The sequence below is a fragment of the Pseudoliparis swirei genome, chromosome 11 (genome assembly GCF_029220125.1).
Source record: "Pseudoliparis swirei isolate HS2019 ecotype Mariana Trench chromosome 11, NWPU_hadal_v1, whole genome shotgun sequence".
Lineage (NCBI taxonomy): Eukaryota > Metazoa > Chordata > Actinopteri > Perciformes > Liparidae > Pseudoliparis > Pseudoliparis swirei.
Genome location: NC_079398.1, coordinates 7,767,621 through 7,787,239, shown reverse-complemented (window position 1 = coordinate 7,787,239; position 19,619 = coordinate 7,767,621). Strand labels below are relative to the sequence as shown.

Genomic DNA, 19,619 nt, shown 5'->3' with positions numbered 1-19,619 from the left:
TTTCAGCTTTATTTCAATGAATATAACAACAGTATGACATTAACAGTTTAGGAATTACAGGAATTACATTTAACAAAATTTCACACATATTCAGAGGTTCAGAAATATTTGGACAAACTAACATAATAGTGACTATAATGATCATTTATAATACTTGGAAGAAAATCCTTTGCAGTCAATGATTGCCTAAAGTTATACACCCATAGTTATCACCAAATCAGTTATATATACAGGACTGTCTCAGAAAATTAGAATATTGTGATAAAGTTCTTTATTTTCTGTAATGCAATTAAAAAAACAAAATGCATTGCATTCTTTTCATTTCAACAACTGAAATAATATTGCAGCTTTTTTTCTTTTAATATAGCTGATTATGGCTTACAGCTAAGAAAACTCTAAATCCTATCTCATAAAATTTTAATATTTCCTCAGACCAAGTAAAAGATTTATAACAGCTGAGTGTTTGTCAAGGCTCAGAAAAAAAGATAAAATCATTTGCAATAAATCAGAATATTTTGTAAAATATCCAATTGATTATATATATATATATTTATATATATATTTATATATACTACCAAATACATCTTCCATATAAATACGTTTTTAATCACATTTATAACTCTCAAGAATTGTTTTATAAATAATTCCCTTGAAAACCAAAAAGGAGTTCACCATTCTTACATCCATTTCAACATTATTCCATAATTGGACTCCTACAACAGAAATACATCTTCTTTTAATCCCTTTTTTAGCCTTTTGTACCGTGAATTTACAAACATCTCTCAAATCATATTTACACTGAAAATTGAAAATAAACTTTGTACACAGTCTGGCAGTGACTTTGCTTTAGCTCTGTACATTGTCTGCATTATTTTATAATAAACCAAATCATTAAATTTCATAACACGTGATCTGTAAAATAAAGGGTTTGTGTGCTCATAGTAGCCGACATTATTCATGATGCCAACGTGCGTATCGCACGTTTTTGTAACACAACTGTTGAATTTAAAAAGGTTTTATAGGTCGAACCCCACACTTCCACACAATAAATTAGATATGGAAGTATAAGTGAGAAATATATTATGTACAAAGCCTTTGTAGTTAGTACATCTCTACATTTATACAGTATTGCTATTGACTTGGAAATGTTACCATTTATATATTCAATATGTTGTCTCCATGTTACTTTATGATCATAATGACCCCGAGGAATTTAGTCTCAAAAACTCTTTCAATTTTATCATCACAGAATTTTAACTGAATATCCCCCTCTTATTCCATTTGATTTCCAAAAACCATGAATTTTGTTTTCTTAATGTTAAGTGATAATATATTGACATCAAACCAAGATTTAATAATTTCTAGTTCCTTTTCAATAACTAAAAATAACTTCAATGATTGGCAGGATTAATATTCTCAAAATGAATGTCCGACCCAAATTTCTTTACTTATTCCAATATATACCACTTCCACCTCCAACAAACTTGTTCCCAAATATGACTAAAGTCTTCAGAAATTTCATATGGAGTAACAGACGAGCAAGATTACGCCTCTCTCTACTATACCTGCCATATGACAGGAGTGGGTTGAAACTCCCCAACCTCAAATGGTACTACTGGGCATGCCAGCTTTGGACAACCTCCTTCTGGTTCGGATCCAGTTCATCCCTCTCATGGGTGGCCATGGAAAGAGAGACTTCATCCAACACACCTCTTCATATGTATCTATACTCAGATAAGCCAGATAAACTAAAGAAATTCACAGGTAACCCATTTGTTTCCAACTCCATTTGTGTTTGGCATGAAGTTCATAACTACCTAAAGGTTCCTCTAAAGCTATCACAGTTCACACCCATTTGGGGAAACAACACTTTTCATCCAGGGGCTAAAGACAAGGGATTTAAACTATGGGCAGACAAATGTATTGGCCAAATAGCAGATCTCTTTCAGGAGGGTGTTCTCATGCCATTTGAAGATATTAGAAAACAATTTGACATACTTGCTAAACATTTCTTCAAATACCTACAAGTCAGAGAATTCATCTATAAGACCCAACAAAAGCTCTCAACACCTGACCTCTCAGCAGGAGAAAACATTATGCTAAGCCCTCACCAGAGAAGACTTATTTCCCTCTTCTATAAGATTTTGTCTGCTGGGTCCATCAAAGTACAAGAGACTTGCTTGGTGCGCAGACATAGGGGAGGAAATAACGGAGTCTGAATGGCAAAATATGTTTACCCAAACACAACCATCTAATTCAGGTTTCAGACTGTTACAGGACAAATGGTCCATGAGGCTGTATATCACTCAAGAGCTTTTGAACTGTTTCAATGTTAATATTCCTGATGTATGTATTAAATGTGAAACACATAGGGGGACGCTTTTCCATTGTTTATGGTCCTGTTCAAAAGTACAGGACTTTTGGAGTATGGTTGTTGAGACTCTCAAATGCATCAAAGGTGGTTCTCCCGATGTGCCCAAGAATGTGTGTTTTGGAACTCATACCAAAGGACATTAATCCCAGCAGAGCTAATGTAAAGATGGTTACCCTATGCCTACTACAAGCCACACGGACTATTGCAAAATGTTGGAAATCTATACAGAAGCCGACTACCAAAGGCTGGCTAGAGGACATTGTACAAGTTATAGCCATGGAAAAAATAACATACTCACTGAAAGGAAAATATGCACAGTTTGAAGAGATGTGGACTTCCTTCTTGGACTTTGTAAAGGGCCCTCAATTTCTTAGGGCTCTAAAGTGACCTTACAGTCATTACCCCTGGACAATCTCTGAGCAACCCACTGTCTAAATACCCCTCGCAAATGTACCAATGAGTGTACCATCCAGTGTTGAGTGTCATTTTATATAATTTATTTTATTTTTATCATTATTTTAATTTTAATTTTATTATTGTCTAGTAGCATGTTTCTTATGTCTACTGTATTTGTAACTTGTTTTTCCTTGAAGGAAAAAAAAAATCAAATAATCACATTTTTTACTTTTTTTGGGGATTTGGTCACTCCTGATGTTTCTGCTATTTGTCAGATCGGTTTGTGGAGTCTGTCTGCTTGTTGATGGACTCCCTCACCTGCTTCATGACTTCCATAGCAGCCGGCCTGCACGTCCTGGCTCACGATGATGTGGGTTATATACGACTTACGCCGTGAAGTGTGGCCAAACAAAAAGTTGTCGATAGATTGAACTTTTTGGCGACCAAATTGCGGCGTGGAGAACACCCGCATCCAATCAGCAGCCCCACTGAGACACGGTGACCTACGACTTGCTCCCAGCCTGAAACACATGAACACGCTCATGTACACTCCCGCCTACTTTCACTGGAGGGGGGGGGGGGGGGGGCGTCATATTGGGCACAACATGTCCCTGCACGTCATATGTAACGTTTCACATCATCCATTCACATCTCCGGTCTGCCAACCCCCCCCCCCCCCCCCCCCACAGACACACACACACACACACACACCACCACCACCACAGGCCCCAGAGTGGTGCGGTCTACATTACATAAAGAGGAGCGTGTCAAGAGTTTTTGAAAGATGATCTGCTCTGTGTTCCGCGTGGGCAGATTGCAAACCGTTTGTAGGAACATGAATGGGTGAGACGCTGAGAGTTGACGTACAACTCAACGTGAGGACTTTGTTACGCTGGGCCGACCCCCACGACCTCTGTGAGAGGCGGGGCTTTACTGGAGGACATATATGTTGGTCTTAAACGCTCTGCGTCGCCATCGTCTCGTTGTCAAAGCTTTGTTTTATAGACCCATGAGAGGTGTTGCTTGAAAAGGTAGCTCCCCCCGACACACACACACACACCCCTCCTTTTTGATTTTTTTTTCACCGCCAAACTTCATCTGGATTTCTCGTTTACGTAGCTCGGACCTTTGGGCTTTAAGATTGGCGACAGCATCGTGTTACAGAGCGCACCGTCTGCGTGTGCGTATAAGACCCGAGGGGTTGTAATGGAAACTCAGCACATACCCAACTGCCATTCAACGTCTCTTTTATCTTTTGGTCTGCCTCATATAGTCATCCTGGACATTCACTTAACTAAAATGTGACACACTATCAATGAGGATGTTTTTTCTTTTGCATGAGTAGTAAATGTACCCCTGATTTAGTGTGGATGGAAATGGCCTCAAATATACAATATTCTTCTCTCCATTTACTTTGCGGGTGTCCTCTGAAGAGTCGCCTCACAAATTCAATATCTTGAATGGGGCAACTAGCTGCCACAAATAGAGAGAATTGAGACAGCGAGAACGGAAGAGCAGACACAGATGACTTCCCCATGTGTGGACCCGGTATCGAGCCTCTCTCGCGTGGCTTCCGGGCTCACCGGAGTCCCCAGAGTTCATTCTGACTGTGGACGTGTTCCTCTTGTGTGAACGACTCAGCGACGAGGTCATCGAGGCCGGAAGCAGAAATTGATAATGTGTCGGTTTAAAGACGGCTCGGAGATGGGTGGACGTGTAACGTCATCCTTGTGTCCCGCGAGGTGCTCCCTCACTGGGTGGTGTTGCAGGGTGTGCTCTGTGTCTGTGTGTCTGTGTGTCTTTTTGATCCTGTGACCCTGTGACCCTGTGTCGTTGTCTCTCTGTGGCTCTGTGACTGTGTCTTTGTCTCTGTGTCTCTGTGTCTCTGTGACTGTGTCTTTGTCTCTGTGTCTCTGTGTCTCTGTGACTCTGTGTCTTTGTCTCTGTGTCTCTGTGACTCTGTGTCTCTGTGTGTCTGTGTCTCTGTGTATGTGTGTCTATGTGTCTCTGTATCTGTGTGTCTCTGTGTCTCTGTGTCTCTGTCACTCTTTAGCTTTTCCAGCAAAATTAGCCCTAGATCCAAAAGTTGCTCCATCTAGCGAGAAAGTTGACCAAACTAAGGGTCCGTCCCTTCAGGCCGCCCTCTGAAGCCCCTCCCCGTCCAAATGATCATGGTGAACATAAACAACAAGCATGGTTATTGTTACTCAAACACATGGTCGTTGTTACCGTCAGGCAGGAAGAGCAGCGAGTGCACGGCATGCGAGCCGTCCAGCTACAGAGACCGATTAGTTTAGTTCTTTTGTCAGGGCATTTCATTTATTGATTGCTTTCAGGATGTAATGAGAATCTCAACAGATAAAACCGTTTAACAATTAGAGATGTAGAACACACATGTATGGACTTCCTGCAGGACTCACAGCTCAGCGTGAACATCTTCAGTCATAAAGAACATGTTGATGAACAGGAGCCAACCGGATGGACTCACTTTACCAAGTCTTCAGTCGCATTTACCGGTTATTGGGGGTTAAACATTGTGTCGGAAAGTGTCATCCTGAGTTGTATTGGAGCGTTTAGTTTAGAGTGAACTGAAACTGAAGATGAAGACGAGCTGATGTGAAGACATATATTTTTATATTTTTATTGTAGAAATGCTGGAAAGTCTATGCAACAAATAAGATTGTTTTCTCTCCCCTCTCTCTCTCTCTCCTCTCCCTCCCCTCTCTCCTCTCTCTCCCCTCTCTCTCTCTCTCCTCTCCTCTCTCCTCTCTCTCCCCTCTCTCTCTCTCTCCCTCCCCTCTCTCTCTCTCTCTCCTCTCCTCTCTCTCCTCTCTCTCTCTCCTCTCCCTCCCCTCTCTCCTCTCTCTCCCCTCTCTCTCTCTCCTCTCCCTCCCCTCTCCTCTCTCTCCCCTCTCTCTCTCTCTCCTCTCCCTCCCCTCTCTCTCTCTCTCTCTCTCTCTCCTCTCTCTCCCCTCTCTATCTCTCTACTGTCTCTCTCCTCCTACTCCTCGCTCATCCTCCTCTCTCTCTCCTCACTCTCCCCTCTCTCTCTCCTTTCTTTCTCTCCTCTCTCTCCCCTCTCTCCCTCTCTCTCTCTCTCCCAGATGAGCTGAAGAAGCAGTTGGCGTTGCAGAGGAGGCAGAGGGCCGCTTTTGGTGAGATCAAATCGACGGTGGATATTCCCCCAGCACGACGTCCCCCTCCATCCACCCGCACCGTTAGCTAAACGCGGACACTTGAAGCGATTAAAACGCGTCGTCATAAACTAAATCCCCCACACATCTGCTCTCTGTCACATCTCAGAATAACGTGAGAGTTAAAGGTTTACACTCTGCGACCAGTTTGTCATCCTTGTGATATTGAGCTCCCTCCAGAGCGCGGCCTGTAAACAAGGCCAGGCTCGTGCGCTGTGTGTGCAGCGGCGCCCACTTCAAAGCCTCGCGCGGTAGCCCTCGCCGACTGGGAGCTTAGTGACCAAAAGACAGGGCGTCGCAGCTCCGAGACGCCGCCGTGTTTTGATCCGCTTTGATGAGGAAGTCTGGTCTCGGAGCACACAAACATCTCCCTTCCAGCTCGGGTGCCAAATGGCTTTTTCTTGATTTTTCCAGTCCCGCATCACAGACCACTTGGCCTCCGTTCTCCGGGGCCGAGGACCGAAAGGATCGTCTCTGGAAGAAAAACGCACTCGCGGATCACGCCATGCGGGACATTGCGTCTACATCTGTGATTTCATCCACAGTGTGTCCACATTTCTGCCTGCCTTTAAAAAAAACGCTCGCCGTGCCTCGTGTCTGTCCATCTCCACCACAGGTGTCACGGAGAATCAGCCAAAGGTCGAGGTCGAGGCCGAGGTCCACCCGGTGGAAGAAAACCTGCTCAGAGACATCGAGCGAGACAAAAAGGCGTGAGTGTGGTGAAAGAGCAGCTCGATGTCTGGCATGCCAGACGTCGTATAGTTTCTCCCCGAGACACAGCTCGGATTGATTAGACACGCTGACGTGGACACGAGATGAGTCGCTGCTGCTTTTGTCCCCCCGTCAGTTACAAGAGCACCATCGGCCGGCTGAGAGCGCTGAGGACAGAGATCGAGCACCTGCAGCTGTTGATGGAGAGGGCAAAGGTCAAGCTCCAGAGAGACTTCCAGAAGTGGTGGAGCCAGGAGGCCTCCAGTGTGCAGGTGACTGACCTTACCTTTCCCCACCTATCAGCACATGAAGCTTCCGTAACCACGACGGCCCGAATGTCAAAGGTATGTATGCCGGGTGTCCCTTCACGGTGTCTGAATCATGGCCTCCGTGGACACGCCAGCGTAAGCTGATCCGCATGTGACTGACTCAGGAGACTTTGACCCTTGACCCTTACCCTAGCCTCTGTGCAGCATCATGCTCAATGGGCTCTGGTGGGAAGATGTGTAGGAGGGGAAAGAGACAGGAACTTGTTTTTCTTTTCTTTTTTACCCCGAACAAGGGGTCAAATTCGTGAGGCAACGCAGCATCAATGCAGTCTCAGCAGAGTTCTAACAAGGACAACATGTTCAGGGGGTTTCTCAGCAACGCAGCGGGGGGAAAGGAGTGAGCCATTATTTCCGTTTGTGTTTGTGCTTTCATGCTTGGAAAGGTTCCCCGATGGGTTGATTGAGGTACTTCTTCATAGTCGGTGTGTTACTGCTGAAGGTGGAGAATCAGTTGCTAGTCTACAGTTGTTCTTCTGGTCAGTTCACACCAAAAGCGAAGCGATTTTTCGCGTCGCCCAAAACGCGTGAGTTTACTCGCTCGACCGTTTGCCGTTTTCTCACCGTAAGCGTGGAGACGCTCCGCGAGGGGCGGGGCTTAACTCTGTGTCTCGTCTCCGTAAAGACCGTTATCATTACCTTCATCCACCAGAATAACTAACCACTAGTTCTGCTTTATATTTGTTGTGGACATCCCGCACACTACCGTCCTCGTGTTTGGGTTCATGACATCACCCGTAGGCTCACTCAGCTCGGTCACTTTCACCGATGAAGTTACTGTTACGTCTGAAAGACTTCCGCTTCCAGCGCTACGAGAGCGGAACTCAAGAGCTGATTGGCCCGAGTTGCGAGATGACCGCCTCAAAATTGAAATATTTCAACTCCGGCCGAAAATTGCGCCGTTGAAAACGCGCCGCTGTAAACGCGTCGCCCACATTGCGTCGCCCCAAACGCGCCGCCCGGGAAAACATTGCGTCTATCGCAGCCACACGCGTCTGTACGTTGACTTTTCGTGAGATTCGGTCGCGCGAAAAAATAGTTTCGCTTTTGGTGTGAACGCACCTTTAGTCTTATTGTGTGACCTTGGTGGGTTCTGGTCAGAGTGAAGCCAATGAGGGAGTGTCTTAAAGTTGCATTGTCTTTACTGACCACCAGGGGGCGACCTCTCTGGCTGGTAAAAGAAGTCTGACTGTATAGAAGTCTATGAGAAAATGATGTGTTCCCTCATCAAACATTGTGAACATGAGTTTATGTTCTCAATCTCGAGTTCCAAGTCTTCTTCAATACAGTTCATTTAGTAAATAATGGTACAATTGGAGTCAAATAGATCATAAAGCAGGGTATAGGGCGGGGCTTACTGTGAGTGACAGGTACCAGAGCTGTATGCGACGTCTCTATGTTACACCTCCTTATTCCAAATGTGGTCACCTATGTTCACTGGTTGCAAAAGAAAACAAGATGGCGACGGCCTGTAATCCAAGATGGCGACGGCCTAAATGTCAAACGGGAGGCTTGTTCACGATAACCACGTCACCTTATTAAACACAGTCCATGGTTCTGATTCATTAAACCAAACTAAGTGAGCGAGGCAGCGGGAGACCAGAACCTCCTGTGTTCTGTGAGGTACAACGAGGGTTCCTCTGACTTTGAAGGTACCGGCTTCAGGTCCTCGTAGGAAAGGGAGATCTGGAAAAGCCGACACTCTAACTGATGTTGATTGTTTTAGGCGTCTCAAAGACCTCGTCCACAGCAGTACTGCCAGTTCCTCCACACTGGGGGCGTCGACTGCAGCTATTGCACTGAATATGGATGAGTTCCTCAAACCCCGGGACAGAGACCCGGGCCTCCGCTCTCTCACACACACTTTGCTTGGCCTTGATGGCTGTTGTGCGCATCAGGGAAGTCAAACACAAACAAGATGTTGAGCAGCAACATCTGACCTGCACACACACGGCTGGCGCTGGACACAACGTCTCACTCCCATCTCAGCGTGGTTTGGGGTATTTTTCCCTGGAAGGAAGAGGAAGTCTGACATGTGCAATTGTGGATCTTCCAAGCAGGAAGCAGGCCCCCCTTCTTTTTTCATTACAGCTGTTTTCATGATTTTAATGTTTTTGGAAACCAACACACATGCAATGGATCAAACGTTGAGCAAGACAACACAACACACCTGCAGGTCTTCGTTTCCCCCCAGCTGTCCATCCCGTGAGGCCCCGTTGTGTTTCACTGGCACCAGCACGCAATTACGTTTCTGAAACAGTTCCTCAATGGTTGTGTCTAGGAGTCAGGGGCCACGGACAGATGTGCTGCAGGGTCGCCACGTGGAGCCTCGCGGCCGCCTTCGCCGAGCGCGCCAGGAGCCCGGTGAGAAACATTTTGGTGTTTTCTGTCCGCCCTTCCGCTGCGATGTAACTGTCCGTGCCGTGGTCGTGTCACTAAGCGTTCTGACCCGCAGCTCACCTCATGTGCTGCTGCACCCATCAGGTACTTCCTGTGCTCATAAATTGGCAGTAAAGGGCCTCAAAGTGACCAATGAATTGCTTCAGTGGCAAAATGCATCCCAGCAATCAGCGAGGCTGGACTCGAGCCGTACACCTCGTCTGCCGCAGGCCACGTTTTACACACAGGCCGTCAAACGCTGACTTTAATGGCCACGTTGATATGTTCTCCTCCCGATCGGGACCATCGGCTCACTATTTGGCGTTGTGGGCTGTGAGGAGACGTTACAAACCATCCGCCCTATAACACCGACACTACAGTAGCTGTTGATCACCCAAACATTAATAAATTCATCGATCCATTTTCCAAGTATACGCGTCCCGTTTGCATTAAGATGATGAAATTATATCATCTGGAATTGCTGCGATATACTGTTGGGAAGCAAATGTGATATAATAATGATAAAGTATCGAGGGCCACATATTTTCCTGCTGGTCTCCATCATACTTTCATACTGAGAGAGGGATAAACTCACATTCTGTAAAGGTCTTAACTTGACCCCGCGTCACAGCGTCGGTTACGTTGCACTGCGGCTCCCTCTTGTGGTGAAGATGAGCGCAGTCCGCATGCGATGACACCGAGAGGCAAACGGAGACCAGCGAGGAGCAGCGAGTTCCCACCGTGGAGCCGCTGGAGGAGTCTCATGTGTTGTGGCCCCTCGTGTGACACAGGGCACCCGGTCTGAACACTGAGAGGGAGTCTCCATCCGAGCCAGAACCAGATCCGGACCGCTCCGCCGCTGTTCAAGCCCTCAGGTCAGCCCCGCCTCACGTAGGCGTGCAGGTCACGCTCTGTCCTCCTCGTCATCGTAGAATAAGTGCGGCTGCTACGTTTACGTGTATTTCAGAAGGGCCGTCCCCAAAAGTGCAGCAGGACGGGACGAGCCCCCGGACGGGAGGGCGGCCGGGCGCACTGCTGCCTCTGAGTGGAGGTACGTTTAGTTTCTCATGACATCACAGCACCTGTAGTGGCTCTCTGGGACTCATTCGACACGGCGAAGGGAAAGCTTTGAGGTTTGATGACTGGTGTCTCTCATTATTTATAATGACCTCGATGTGAGGTCAAAGGTCAGGGATGTCGTATGTGTACAGATTGTAAAGCCCTCTGAGGCAAATTTGTAATTTGTAATAATCGGCTCTATAAAATAATCTGAATTGAATTGAATTATAAGGCATCTGGAAATGTGATACAGTGAGAATACAGAGCGTGCATGTCCACCCCTGTGTGTACGTTGACACTGTGTTTACATTGCATATCTCAGCTCTTCAGTCTATACATACAGCCTGGACCTGTAGGTTTTATAGCTTTTCTCAGCACTTACGAACGCAGCCATAACTTTTTTTTATTCCTCTGTGAAGTAATGTCTCCAAAACTCCACCAACCAATCAAAGACCGGCGGGCTCGCTTGAGCGCCGCTGCTGGAACTACCGTTTTACAACCGCAGTAAAACACTCGGGGAATAACACGCACGCTTTGTGTCCGTCACTCCAGCAACCGCTCGCAGCACAGCGATGCTATTGTTGTTCTTTCACAGCGGCTCCATGCTGTGAGGAGTTGTGGCCTGTTACGGTTGTTCAGCTACGGCCATCTTTCTTGTGCCTCCCTTTGACCTCAGAGGTCAGGGAACCGCCAAAGGATTATATATCAATATAGGTTCCCACATTCACTGACCTGGATCTTTAACCAACGTCAGTGCTGATCATAAAGGCCAAATATTGAATTGAATTAAATTCATAATTAACCTTTTAAATTCCAGTTTGTTTGTATAAAAAAGTCAAAGTGTCATTATTTGTGTTCGCAATCTGAGATTTGTGACATTTATTTTGATGCTATAATACTGCAGTAATGTGAGAAAATGTCTCCACCCGCCAAAATGATGAAAACATTGAAAATGAAAAAGCCGAAAAATGCTCCCAGTGAGGCACAAGGGTGGAAGCACCGGAACAGTTTCAACATTTTACAGCATCGGTGTTCATCTTCCAAACTTTAGGGGTTTCTATAAGAATATTAAGCGCCTGATTTGTGAACTTCTGCTGTTATTCTCAAATGATATTCATCATCTTGTTCAGGGCCCTCTCCTCCACCGAGCTCTCATCCGCCTCTATTCCCCTGACTGGAGACCGGCAGACTGATGCTGACATCCTGGCTTTCGTCAGAGCCAGACACAACCTGCTGAACCGGACAGGTGAGACTCAGAGAGATGGGTTCACTAGGCTTTCACACAAAATAGGCATTTTGCATTCAACACTGCCCTCTAGTGGTAGGATGCCTCTCAACACTTGTTTTTTAAATAATAAACACCACATTGTCCCATACTGCACTTGACTGTAGGGGATTCCTTTTTTGGTGAAGACCCCATTTTATCACACAAACGGGTCTGACCAAACCCCCTTAGCCCCCAAGCAGCCTCTAGGACGCCCGCTCCTCTCCTTTGACCCTGCTTGCTTCGGCACACAGGAAAGGGTTCTTGGCAGTCCTGTGGTTGGCCACTAGATATCCAGAACAGCCGAGGTCATGTGAACAGCTCTCTGAAGGCTTTCTTTCCTTCCTTTCCTCATTAGCTCCTTCCTTTCCTTCCTTCATTCCTTCCTTTCCTTTTTCCCCTTCCTTTCTTTCAATCCTTCTTTCCTTGCCTTCCTTCTTTTTTCCTTCCTTTCCTTCCTTCTTTCCTTCCTTTCTTTTTTTTCTCCTTCCTTCCTTACTTTCCTCCATTCCTTCCTTCTTTCCTTACTTTACTTCTTGTTTTCCTTCCTTCCTTCTTTCCTTCCTCTCCTTCTTTTCTTCAAGTTCAAAGTTCAAAGTTATCTTTATTGTCAATTTTCCAATGTTGAACATACAGAAAATCGAAAATACGTTTGTTTCTTTTGTCCGACATAAAGTGAAATAATAGTAATAAAGTGATGAAGTAATAAATACAACAACAAAGAACATTTAGACAACATACATTTGACAGTGAGGAAGTCTGGCACTACGAGCTGGTTGTTTGGTGACCCCTCTGTGGCGCTATCCCTCCTATCAAAAGCAACTTTAAAGAGCACCAGAGCATGCTGGGATATGGAGTGAATGAAACCGACAGTGGTGGCTATTTAAGGGTGTTTCATTCAGGTGTGTTACTCTGAAAATAAAAACAATACCAAAAGGTTTGAGTTGGTCAGACCGGGCGAGGCTCAGGGGCTCGTCATGTTTCTTGAAGGCTCAAGGGGAAACCTTTGGGTCATTTTCTTGATTATTTCTCAAATCCGTCTTTCAACCATTACAGGAAGTGTCGCCATGACATCTTCCTGCGCTTTCGAAGGGTTTTTGTCAAGAAGGAAAAACACAAGTTGCCAAACTCTGGCGAGAGTTGTGTTAGGTCTGCAGTAAGCTCGTTATCTCGTGGGGCTTTTGCCAGCGCCATCTTTGTTTGTTGCCACCAGTTCTGAAAAAGCATGTTCATCAACCAGATGAATGAATTAAAAGTACAAACAAAAAGCGGGACGTTCAGCAGGTGCTATGTCAAACAAGTCAGGTACATTATCAGGCACCAGCCGCCCTCATGACTGACAGTGAGCAAATCAAATATCATGCACAAAAATGTCTCCTTTCGGTCCAGTTCGGACCAGGATGAAAACAATGTGCTTGATTTTGCTCATGAATGTTCGACTTTGAGGTTTTTGATGGAAGTGAATCAAGAATACTTCCGAAACCAATTTGAAATGCTGCCTTTTCTTAGTGAAACAAAGTGTTCCAGACAGCGCCCTTTACTTTAGCTTATAATACAAAAAGGGTGAGAACAGAAGTCATACAGTTTTTATTTGCGCAAGACGTGAAACTAGCGCCCGAGTCCATAAACGTACAATGTTTCCCGAAGTAATACATCAAGGGAGAAACCTTTTTCTCACAGGCTTCAATGCAACAAGACTTTTTGCCACCAGAGGTCGTCGCCCCCTGCTGGACAGGAGAGAGAATGCCAGTTCAAAGTTTACTTTCAGACCAGAAGGTGGCCGCCTGATTCCAACTGGATGTTTAATCTGTCTTGTTTGTTTTTAAATGTCTATTTATGTATTTCAGGCCAACCTCAGTGATAACATGAAGTTCTGATGAAGGCGTGAAGTTATCGTCACCTGACTGCGAAGCACCGCCTGACCGAGTCTGACCAAGAAACGTGTATAAGACTCTAATAATAAGAAAAGACTGTCGATCAAGATATGTGAAGAAATGCTCTCATCGGGGTCCAAGACATACTGTCCACAACAACACAAGGCTCATATCCTGGGCAGCCGTGTAAATCCCAGCGCGCGCCGGCCATTTGATCTGAACAAATGTTGTCTCAAGATATCAGAGGAAGGAGCGGGCGGCTGGACAGCGGCGGCTCCGGCTGTGTTTGAAGAACATCGTCACAGGAAGTTTCCACAAATGCATTTCTCACTTCTGTCTGGCTGCACTTATTTATTTAAGTACAAAAATGTTGAAAACAGAGGTGTGTAATATATGTACAGTATGTTTCTTTATTATTTCTGATACTCATTAAGATAAAATATGCAGACAAAATGTCAAATAGAAGAAAAAAAGCCGTTATATGATTCATATCATTCACCATGTGAAGCTGACAGACACGTGATATCAGTTCTCTTCTGTTTTATGAACGTTCTCAGAATAACACGTGGTTCACAAACATCCGCCCTGGAGAGTGTGGCGTCGACTAAGACGATTGGTTTCAATCATTATCCCCCCCACACTTTTCCCAGCATGCACTGGGCAGAAGGCAGGGGTGACATCTGCACAGGGCTTCCTTAAGGAGCAGGATTTGAAAGTCAAATAAGGTTCAGAGCATTTCTTTGCATGGAGTATTTATTCTGTATGGATGCTTCTACTCAAATATGGCAACATGTAATTCGATAGTTCAGAGCAGTCAAACTAAGTTACATAAAAATTGAATATTAGCATTTGTTCTGCCCAATTACTGGCCTCATGAGCAAGGCACAGTTGTGTATGAGATGTGCTGGTCCACATCACGACATGAGATCCCGTCCCACCAGACAGTCGATGGGCTTCGACCGCCGGCCTCGGGGCTCCATATTGCTTATATTCTCTTCTTCCGACCAGCCAAAGCACTTCAAAACTCCATGACATCATTCACATACTGATGGGAGGAGCTAAGGTTCCACATGCACATCAGCAGTAACTAACATTCACACACATTCATACACGAGCAATTCTTGAGGTTAAGTGGAAAATGACCTGTGAAGTTTGGAGGCAACTTGTTTGCATGGCTTTGCCTCGATTTGTTTGACAGATGACGAGCAGCTGCACAATTTGTATCCAGCTGCCGGGAGAAGAAGATCTCTTTGATCAAATCATCGGTTATTTCTCTCAGTCATGGACTTGAACTTCGACAGCGTTGTCTTCTGACCACTTAAAGTGCCGACATGGACCCACCCGCTCTCCCTCTGAGCCACAGACTCCACTGACTGACTGCAGAAGGATTTCTAGCTCATTTATTTTTGCGTCACTATGCAGCCATAAGCCTGAAGTATGAAGCTGCTTAAATAAAAATTAGACCTTTTAAAAATGTACATAAATGTATTTATTCTGACTTATAATTATTATAACAGTTCTAGAATGATTTCACTATGTTTACAGACAAAGACAAGGCACAGATGTAAGAAATGAAACTACAACACAATGTGTTTACACGTGTGTACATAGTGACTTTATTTACTCTTTTTAATAGACATACATATCGTCTATATCTAACTTTCTATGGGTTTCTATGGAGCATAATGCATTTAAATCTGAATTGATAAGATTACTATCTCAAATTTCTGAGAGGTTTCCACCAAATGGCTGTGTGTGTGGGGGGGGGGGGGGTGCCGAGGAACCCTGTAGTGCACCAGCCTGCTAATTCTACTGCGTCTTCATTTGTGCTCTGATAAAGGCTAAGTTCATCAAATCCAGTACCCTGTATCTTTATTTTCTGTCATGGTTGTTGGAGTCTCAGCTGTGTCAAGGCCCCCACAGAACGTCTACTGGTCCAGCTGGGAGCCCGGCGGTCCAAGATCATTTCATATGATGTCATATGAAATGTAGCCATTATAGAGATAGGTCCCTTTCTTACATATTTTCAGGCAGGCAATCGGTGACTTTGGGACGCCAACAGCAGGACTGGAAGCTCCTATGATGTGCTCTGAAGTCGATGATTTTCCATGCAGTAGATTGTGGTTGAAATAAAAGTCCCCCGATAAAATGACTCCCCTGTGAATTGTTTTCAAAGGCAGCTGTGGGCGCCCGGACGACCAACAGCTGTCGGGTAAAATATTAACTTTTGTTTCCGCTGATAAGAATCTGCCCCCGCTTCTTTATTAGTGGAAACGGTTGAAATTGTATGTGGGTCCAGATGTCACGCTAATGGTGAGGGGGAAGGGGGGGGGGATCGTTACCCGAGCAACCCATAAATCAAAGCCCAGACATCTATGGTACTCGGACCAATCAGAGTGAGAGCACTGAGTCGAGATGTTTTACCTTTAGAGGATTAACCAGTTGGAGCCGTCGCCCCATCAAAGTCTTCTCGATGTGGCTGTGATTTAATTCTGGCTGCAAGAGTACTCTAAGTACATTTGTCTCCATGTTTGACGAGAGTGATGGAGGCTGTCTGTAGGGAGCTACCCATGAGATCTGTTTCCTTCATCAAGACTTTGATTGTTAGCCTGATTGAACTCTTCTCTGAGGTCGAGCGTCCACGTTCGGGTCCCTTCCGGTGCTCGAGGAGGTTGATGGCGAGGTTCCAGTTGGTGCCGGTCAGACTGAACTGGACAGTACTTTTGATTGTAGCCCACTTCACATACCTGCTGGTTGGGGCCACCATCTTCCAGATACTGGAGCGGGAGGCTGAGAGCAACAACCGGAACTACTTCCAAGTGGAGAAGTTGAACTTTTTGGCCAACTACACCTGCCTGGACAAACCGGCCTTGGAGAAGTTTGTTCAGGTGGAATTTCATCTTCGCAGTTCGAGGAATTCATGTCACATAAGTGCAATGGGGAGTTCCCGTCACAGAGAAATTGGAAAGATCAATTGTATGCTGAGGTGCACAGCAATAAATGGTGTTACAGTAACCTGACCCAATGAATCAATAAGGGGGTCATGATCCAAGACATTTACAGAAGGGATTGATAGAGTATGTCGCCGGCATAAGTGAGGTGAGTGCGATCTTATTTGAATACACTTCTTTATTCACAGGTAATTTTAGATGCCTGGGAAAGGGGAGTGAATCCCTCGGGCAACTCGACGAACCCCAGCAACTGGGACTTCAGTAGCTCCTTCTTTTTTGCAGGCACAGTTGTCACCACTATAGGTGAGCGCCTTTATACACTGTTCACCATGCTAACTGTCCAATTTAATGAACAAGTAATGACAACCCTGTCGCCTTGTCCACAGGCTACGGTAACCTCTCCCCCAGCACTGTATCTGGTCAGGTGTTTTGTGTGTTTTACGCCCTGTGTGGAATCCCACTGAACCTGGCCTTCCTCAAACAGCTGGGCAAGTGTCTCACCGTCCACCTCGGTCGACTGGAGAGGGGAATGGTCTCGGTTGTTCCACACAAGGTACGGACACCTTAGCCTGTAGCCACTACTGAAACATATAGGCTATGGTTTATAGACATGTGTATCGTCATTACCGGCTACTTTGTTATTGTTTCGGCCTTTTAAGCAACATTCTCAGTCCCAACTTGACGGATCCCGGCGCTTGGTCATTGCCCCTCGGCGCCAACGCTCTCGGTTTCACTCCAGCGTCAGTTTTTAGACCCAGGGACGACGTGTCGGTTCCCACGCATGGTGTTTTTAAAAAATAAACCTGAGTCTTCACAGGAAGTTAGGTCTACACAACCACTCACTTGGGGATAGAAAAGGTTCCTGGCTGACTGTAATGACCTCTTTGGGGCACCACCCATCCCACCTGTCCTTGGCGGACTTTATCTTTTTTTTATACCATGTCAGTTGCTATGAACGTGCGGTTGGGTTTGCATTGGAGTCTCATACGGACGCTATGGGGTGCATCCGTGCGTCGATATCAGACGCATAGTGGCATCGACCAGGCGTCTGCCCGGCTGATGCCTCTGGCTCTTTCTCATCTGTCTCTTTCCTAGAAGACGGTTGACGCTCTGGCCGTGAGCTTGTTCTTCATCACAGGAAGCCTGCTGTTTTTGGTCATCCCTCCTCTGCTATTCAGTTATGTGGAAGGCTGGACGTTCGGCGAGGGCTTCTACTTCTCCTTCATTACCCTCAGCACCATTGGTTTCGGAGATTATGTCGTGGGTGAGTAGAGAGAGCAAACAAACACTAATGTGGTGGAAAGACCACAGCGATGCCCTTTATTGCTTTGAGACATTTATGTTGTCATTTTAATGTATAGAGGAATAAACCTTTCCTGTCTGGGATGAGCCGGCATGTTCTAACCATGTTGGTTCTTGTAGGGACCGACCCGGGCAAAGAGTACATCTCTCTGTACCGGAGCCTTGCAGGCATATGGATCATCTTTGCCTTGGCTTGGCTGGCTCTTATCCTCAACATGGGAGCCAGAATAATGGAGCATGTGATTGGCCTGACTCATCCAGGCTGCAAGAAACAAGAGGAGGAGGAGGGAGTGTCAACCAGCAAACTAGAAGACGCATCGAAGATCTGACAGAGGACCGTAGAGGGTCCATCTACATGTCTGTAGTGTCTTCTCCATAACAGATGATGTACTGTATGAAAGCAGATGTAGCCGCTATGAGCAGGAACTGCTTTGTAAGATATTGTTGCCTGTATATTTATTCCTTCTTTTGATGCTTTAATTATGCGTGACCACTACGAGATACAAGCATCAGCACTGAAAGTTTTCTCTGATTCTTTTAGGGTTTAATACTACAACTAATACTATACTACTACTCCTTCTACTACTACTACACTATTACTACTACTACTATACTACTACTAGCCTACTACTAATACGACTACAAAACTACTACTCCTACTACTACTACTATACTACTATACTACTACTAGCCTACTACTAATACGACTACAAAACTACTACTACTACTACTACTACTACTACTACTTTACTAATACTTATACTACATACTACTACTATTACTACTACTATACTACTGCTGCTACTACTACTACTCCTACGACTATACTACTACTTCTACTATACTACTACTACTGCTGCTACTACTACTACTACTTCTACTACCTACTACTACTACTACTACTACTACTATACTACTTCTACTACTATACTTCTACTAGTACTACTACTTTACTCTGCTTTTCCTTGAACTATTCTAACATCAATGTGCACATGTTCTTCTGTTGCCCAAATATTAAGTTCAGAGTATTGAAGTCCTGGTCTACAGTGAGAGCAAACCAGACTATTATGGTATGGATTCAAATGTAGCACATTTATCAGCTTAATACTCATTCTGTGAACTCTACATACTACAAAAATGTCAAGATTCCAAATGTCAAGATTAGTACTACTTCTTCATTTGTATCTTATTATTCTCAAGCGTTTCATTCTTTTTATTCCTGTGTTGTATTTCTTCATTTATTACCGTTGACACAACATTAAGACACAAAATACATCGGAGGTTCCACAGGATGATTTTGTGTCATTGTTAATGATCATGTTCTTTGTTGTACAGATTTTAAGGCATTTTATTATCAAATATCCTGAACAATTTTGTCAAATATTATTGTTCATTCTTCAGGTTACATTGTAAATTCCTGCTGAGCTATGAATCTGATTATGTTGTTGTTTTTTATAGTCTTGTTGATGTATTTGTTATTAACAACAGCAATTTAGTCAGAATGATAAATAGGCCACGTGTATATATGTATGTTTACTCCACATCTGTGTCTGTGTACTGATGGTGAATCGAGCGCTATCTAAAACAAACACATTAACCAAGATGTCAGTGTCAGGTGACCTGAAAGCACACAGGACTGATTCCAGACGGGCAGCTGATGCCGGCAGGAGGCCTGCTGCCCGCCATCTTGTCATTATGTTCATTCATTCTGTTGGCAAAGCGAGAACTGTCCCTTTCTGTCTTAAAGGCAGTCAGGAAGACGTCCTGAAGAATGTTACGCGACTGAAAA

General features: G+C 45.0%; 2 protein-coding genes across 2 annotated transcripts in view; both read left to right on the top strand.

Moving 5' to 3' along the window:
- The window catches only part of kif6 (kinesin family member 6), a 66,588-nt gene extending 50,798 nt beyond the window's left edge, over positions 1-15,790 (top strand). Inside the window, exons 16-23 of the mRNA XM_056425790.1 lie at positions 5,875-5,925; positions 6,581-6,674; positions 6,812-6,947; positions 9,283-9,365; positions 10,172-10,255; positions 10,348-10,431; positions 11,570-11,685; positions 13,551-15,790. Of these exons, the coding sequence (XP_056281765.1) occupies positions 5,875-5,925; positions 6,581-6,674; positions 6,812-6,947; positions 9,283-9,365; positions 10,172-10,255; positions 10,348-10,431; positions 11,570-11,685; positions 13,551-13,564 (662 nt within the window). The 3' untranslated portion in view covers positions 13,565-15,790. The remainder of the gene's footprint in view (positions 1-5,874; positions 5,926-6,580; positions 6,675-6,811; positions 6,948-9,282; positions 9,366-10,171; positions 10,256-10,347; positions 10,432-11,569; positions 11,686-13,550) is intronic.
- A 401-nt stretch (positions 15,791-16,191) lies between these two features.
- Positions 16,192-18,472, top strand: LOC130201095 (potassium channel subfamily K member 16-like). Its single transcript, XM_056425792.1, has 5 exons — positions 16,192-16,465; positions 16,717-16,831; positions 16,915-17,081; positions 17,624-17,792; positions 17,951-18,472. Exons 1-5 carry the CDS (start codon positions 16,253-16,255, stop codon positions 18,157-18,159), a joined length of 873 nt encoding a protein of 290 aa, XP_056281767.1. The 5' UTR covers positions 16,192-16,252; the 3' UTR covers positions 18,160-18,472.
- The last annotated feature ends 1,147 nt before the right edge of the window (positions 18,473-19,619 follow it).

What these genes read in the sequence shown, in the direction of transcription:
- LOC130201095 (XM_056425792.1), top strand. Translation starts at nt 16,253, where the DNA reads ATGGCGAGGTTCCAGTTGGTGCCGGTCAGACTGAACTGGACAGTACTT. An exon ending in CCTTGGAGAAGTTTGTTCAG is followed by an intron (nt 16,466 to 16,716) that starts GTGGAATTTCAT and finishes CTTTATTCACAG; the next exon opens with GTAATTTTAGATGCCTGGGA. An exon ending in TCTCGGTTGTTCCACACAAG is followed by an intron (nt 17,082 to 17,623) that starts GTACGGACACCT and finishes TCTCTTTCCTAG; the next exon opens with AAGACGGTTGACGCTCTGGC.